This window comes from Lupinus angustifolius, chromosome LG06, assembly GCF_001865875.1.
Source record: "Lupinus angustifolius cultivar Tanjil chromosome LG06, LupAngTanjil_v1.0, whole genome shotgun sequence".
Classification (NCBI taxonomy): Eukaryota; Viridiplantae; Streptophyta; class Magnoliopsida; order Fabales; family Fabaceae; genus Lupinus; species Lupinus angustifolius.
The window spans coordinates 22,896,208-22,902,492 of record NC_032014.1 but is presented as its reverse complement, the minus strand read 5'-3'; the positions used below and the strand labels follow the sequence as shown (position 1 = coordinate 22,902,492).

General features: G+C 28.8%; 1 protein-coding gene across 1 annotated transcript; it reads left to right on the top strand.

Moving 5' to 3' along the window:
* LOC109350534 (auxin-binding protein ABP20-like) lies at window positions 4,460-5,086 on the top strand. Its single transcript, XM_019591766.1, has one exon. It carries the CDS (start codon window positions 4,460-4,462, stop codon window positions 5,084-5,086), a length of 627 nt encoding a protein of 208 aa, XP_019447311.1.

Here is a 6,285-nt window from a genome sequence, read left to right as displayed (position 1 = left end):
GTTCTTATTGTTCTAAAAATAGCAGAATAATTTTTATAAGGCCAAAAGATTATTGGAATACCCATAATTGAGTAAAATAGTTATTTGGAATATTGGTATAAGCGGATCCGGTTTAAACCATGAAACCGACGGAACCAAATCAAACCACAAAATACGGTTCAGTTTGGTTTCTTGGTTTGGTTCATGATTTTAAAATTTTGCAATCATTAGATCTGAACCGAACCACATATTAAAGAAATAAATAATGGGGAATAATGTTATATTATTGTTTGAATTCATTAACTAATTTTGTGGCTTAAGTTACCAATTTTGTTTGAAGTGTAGTATTATATGTGTTACTAAATTGTTATTATGTTATTATTATATATCTTATTAGATACTAAATTGTTATATATGTGCTACTTTTCGTGTATTTTGATGACTTGAAACATATTTTGTAACTTTTATAGTTTTGATTTCAAACTAACATATATCATAAGTTATTATAACATATATTGTTATATGTGTTACTAATTATGAATTGTAATATTATATATGTTACTAATTGATATATATGTTACTAGATTGTTAGGTATATTACTAATCATGAATTGTGTATTATATTATTATATATGTAGTCATTCCTTTTTTATTCATAAATTATATAATTTTTATATATATTACTAACAAATTCAGTATACGTTTTCCTTTTTATGGACAAATATGTCACTTTTAATACATTTTAAATTTTTCATTCATTAAAGATATCTTTTTAAAAACAAAAACAAAACAAAAAAACGTGGAACCAAAGTGAACCATTCATGAGTAATTTGGTTCAATTGGATTCCTATAATAAAATTTATCGTTAATTGAGGTGAACTGGACCATATATTTGTGTTTAGTCAGTAAATTATATCAAAAATTGACATGTGATTTTTTTTTAAAATTCATTCATTCCCTTAAAAGGCTACAAAGTGATCATTAACTCAATTAAAATCTCTTTTTTATTTAAAAAAGAAAACGAAAATACTTGTTGATCTAAGTTAGATGAAAACCAATTCTCAAAGATTCAATTTTTTTATTATAAAATATTTTTGACTTTTGGCCGGAAAAAAAGTTGCATGTTCACATATATTAGTACATTTTTTCCGGAAAAATGCACTAACCTAAATAATACATCTCTAGTTGAGTTGTTAACGTAGAATACGCGTTTAATTAAATTTAGATCCAACTTTCATCATGTAGAACCACTATAGCCATATATTTTTTATTAATTTTGTATCGCTCTTCAATTTATATACTTACTTTATATAAATTTAATATCATTTACACTTTTACAAAGAAATATTTTTAATACAAATTGGGTTTGAATATTGAAATTACATAACACCCCTTACCAGTGTTATAAAAACCGATTCATGTCGGCCGGTTCAACCGTTAAACCAGTGAACCGTTCTTAACATCTGTACGGTATAATAGTTATACCGGTTATGCAATCATATCAGTTAAAACCGGTTAAAATCAGTTAAAACTGACTGATTTTCAATTGAACCGTACCGGTCGTACCTGCCGGTCTTAATTCAAATTAATTTTTTAATAAAAAAAAATTATTGGTTTTTTATTGATTTCTCAACATTAATGTTAATATATTATATATTATATATTATATATTATATATTATATATTATATATGTATATCTATTTTTGTCAGTATGCGGTTTAATTAGTGAACTATTGGTTAAACCGCTATACCACTATATCAGTACCCTAACCGGTTTGATAATCAGTATGGTATTAATCAGGGGCGGAACTTATTGGAGAGACAGGTGGGGACAATTATCAATATTTTTAGTTAATTAATCTTATATTCTTGCCCCCTAAACATTTCTTCAAGATCCGCCACTGGTATTAATAATATTGGTTGTGACTATTGCTAAGCAATAGAGTGTAGTACGTTTGATTTGCCCTTTCGTTCCAAATAATTTGCCCCACATAGGGATATCAAAAAACTCGTACTCATAAGTAAAATCCATACGGGCATGGGTACATGTCACAAATGGGTACTCGTGGATACCCGTAGGTAAAATCAGTACGGGCACGGGTACATGTCACAAACGGGTATCCACGGGTTTTACAAACGAATTTTTAAAAATACCCGTAGTACATAGGGTGGATATGGGTATTATGGTACTCGTGCCTACGGGTACCCGTTATTTACATTATTAATATATTATATTTAATTAAAATAAAAAGTACATTATCCTAACATTCATTACACTAGGTACATCTTTTTCTTTTACTTTGTTTACATTTTTTCTTACTTTGCTTGCATCTTTTATTGAATTTGGTGGTAAAACACCCACAACTATTACTACATGTGTAGAAACACACATGTTTTATAAAGAAAATATATATTTTTTGTTAAAGAGATGTGAACAACAAATCACACAAATAGAAAACACCAATAAATTTAGCATTTTTGCCGAATATTCAATCAAAAGATACAAAAATAATTAAGTTTCATCTCATTTGAAATATAATAGAAGTAGAAAATTAAAAATTCATTTATAATATAAGAAACATGCGGGTACCAAGAAATACCGGCGAATACCCGCATGCGGGTACCCGTAGGGTACGGGCGGGTATGGGTAATGTTCTCCTATTTTGAAACGGGCAGCGGGTAGCTACTACCCATGCCCGTCCGTTGCCATCCCTAGCCTCAACCTCATCTAAGTATGTTTTCTCTTGTGTGATGTTTGGGAAGAGATGATTTTCATATAAAAGTAGTGTTACGAGTGAGATTATAGTAATCATTGAGTACTAAAAACTAGTGTTATAAAACTCGGCTCGAAGCCACCAGTCTGACCGGTTCAACCGTGAACCGGTCATCTAACTAGTTCGAACTCTCATCTAACCCGTTTTGCATCAAAATTGGGTTGACTCAGTTAGTTTAAGTCTAACACTGATGACTCTGATGGCCGGCCCTGTTGGACCGGCCGAGTCAATCAAAATTGAAAAAACAACCAAATCGATGTCACTTTTAGTTGAAAAGGTAGTATTTTTAATTTATATGTAATTATGTTTGTCATTTGTTATCTTACTTTATAACCAAATCTTTGTCGTTTAATTAAATTTTAAATTCATTGTACGTAAAGCGTAGTTTATATGTTATTTGATGATGTTTTCAACTTGCTTGTATCATTTTATAGTATTAAAATTTTCTTTGTTGATTGTTTAATTAGGTATACTAATGTTTTTTAAATTTTGAGTATACAATTATTAAATATTGTTATATAGCATCATTAAATTTTAGAATTTTAATATAAACCGAGTTGACCAGTTCAACCATTGTCCCACTAGTTGGACCAGTGACTCATTGATTCAGTACTCTGACTGAGTCATTGATCGGTCCGAGTTTAATAACACTGCTAAAAACATTTAAAAACAATATAATATATTAATATTCAACCATAAGAGAAAGATTTTAAAACCCACAAAAAATGAAGCTACTTTGGAATAAAAGTTTTGAATATTCAACATTCAAATTTGGAAATTGTTGAAAATCACGTTGAAATTATTTTAAATTATTAAAAATTCAACGAATGAATATATTTAAAATGCGCGTTTATGATTTAATTATAAGCAATATTAACTCCTTAAAGATAGTTAGCTATTTGGGAAAGAAGTTATATTCGCAGATGTTTATTTGTTAGAAAAATAATATTACTAGCTATGTTAATTTATTTAAGGAATTTATTTGTTCTTATTAATCTAACTTTAGAAGTTTTATAATGAATTAATTGTTATTTTTCGTGTTAATCCTTATTTACCATTTTCTTGATTCATGTAAGTAGTGGAAAAGTTATATTATTAAAAAACTGAGTTAATGTGATGTAAATCAACATAATCATTATATTTCTTAATAGATGTGTTTTTTTGCGATAACACAAAACTTCAAGGACGAGTTATGGGTGTTATATAGGAATTTCGAATTGGATTCCTCTCCAATACTGGGAATGTGATGAGACATTTTTTCAAAATTATTAATTTATAAAAAATAAAAATATGGACCATTGAATTTTTGTTATTGTCATATGTCATAATCATAAATATACACTGCCCTCTCCATACTGGAGAGGAGTCAGACTCCGGAATTTCATATGCAATGTAAGTTTGACAACATCTCGCCACATAGGAAATACTAGGGTTTTGGATGGAAAGTTAACCAAATGACTATTTTTGTATATGTAAATTGGAGAATGAAAATCACATTTAAAAGATAAGGAGACTTATATAACATAATTGAGAAACTTGAGAGACCAAAATTACACTTTAGCATCATCTAGATGTATTGAACATTTTCATAATTAGCTTTCCTATGACAATATAAATAAGCATATTCTCTTACACAAAATTCATAACTCAATACATACAAACAAATTTTCTTTATTCTACTCTCTCATTTTATTAGTCATTGGTCATGACTCTCCTTTTTTTCCTCTTTGGTTTTCTCTTATCCACCACCATTTCCAATGTCGCTGCCAAAGACTTTTGTATAGCGGACCTAAAGGGTGGATTGACCCCTGGAGGGTATCCATGCAAGTCACTTCAATCGGTAACAGTTGATGACTTTGTGTTTTCGAATTTTACGGTTGGAACTCCGAACCAATTAAAAATGTCATTCACACCTGCATTTGTTGAGCAACTCTCCGCGTTGAATGGACTCGGCTTCTCGTTGGCACGAGTCGAACTAGAAGAAGGTGGTGTAGTCCCAATCCACACTCATGTTGATGCAACGGAAGTAACAATACCAACCGGGGGTAATTTCACTATCGGTTTCATATCGTCCGATAATGTCGTTTATATGAAGACAATTTCAGAGGGAAATATATTTGTTATACCAAAAGGATTGTTGCATTTTGGATTAAATGTTGGTAAGGGAAAACACTCGGCCATTTATGTTTTCAGTAGTGAACATCGTAGCCTCCAAGTTGTTGATCTTGCACTTTTTGGAAGTAATTTGGATTCTAACATAGTGGCAAAAACAACCTTCCTTGATATTGAACAAATAAAGAAGCTTAAGACTCTTTTCAAGGGGAGCGGCTAGGTTTAAATTTCTAATGAATTATAAATCGAGTATAATATGTATGCACTGACCGTGTAATGATTTATACATAGTAAATATATTATCAACATTCATTTGTATTACTTTTATCTAAGAGTTAATGGTGATTGAAAATGAATGGCAGATGATACACTGACTGTATAAAAAAAATTTATACCGTGAATAGTACATATTTTTCTCTTATAATTGTACTCTCATTGAATTCTATAAATAAAAGTGTTTGCAACATTTTTCAGTTATGTGAAGTTTTCATCTATACTTCTATACTATATATAAAGTCAAAACTTAAAATAACTTCTTTCATGGTGTAATTTTCATTTCTATTTTGCCCTTCACATTATTTAATTTTTACAAAAAAACTATATAATCCTAAGCAACAACCACCAATACATTAATTAACTACATATCTCACCTTAAATTAAACAGTATATAAACAAAAAATATATAATATAAAGTACACCGATCACAACAAATACATTCTAATTCAAAAAAAATAAAATATATAAAAATTGAATATGTAGTATCACACAATATTCGTCGGCAGACACAAAGTGTCTGTACACACTAGTATCTAATAAACTTTAAATTATATTTATTATCTTCCTCATATCTTATTGTTTATCATTGTTATCGATATTTGCCTATGTTTTACCTTGATGTTGATTATCTAAATCAACCTTCATCTTTTCGGGCTTAAATTTGACTACGTTAATTCAATGCAATTATTTATCCCAAACACCTAATTTTGTTAGACTCGTTTTTATATATATATATATATCAGAAAAAGAACAAAGGTACTAAAGTAACTTTTAAGCTTTTATAAATATAATAAATTATTTCTCAAAGCAGGGGCATGTTAATAATTCCTATGGGCTTATGAGTATTTTCGTCATTTTTATGGTGTAAAACTAAAATTATTAAATAGTTTACAAACTAGTTAACCAATTATTTGACATTATATAAACTATTTTTTTATGTTTGATTAAGGAATTTATTTAAATAAGATATAAGTTAAAAATTTATAAGCGTGTATGATATAAGGTGTCTAAAATAGCTTAAAACGAATTACGAATCAAGATATATGAAAGAAAATTATGAGATAGGTATGGTAAAGAAAGGTCGTTCAAAATGTGATGCGAGAAAAATAATTAAATTTTCACCATATTTCACTAAGATAGAAT

Bases quoted from the DNA above. Each gene is read 5' to 3' on its own strand.
- LOC109350534 (XM_019591766.1), top strand. From the start codon at position 4,460: ATGACTCTCCTTTTTTTCCTCTTTGGTTTTCTCTTATCCACCACCATT.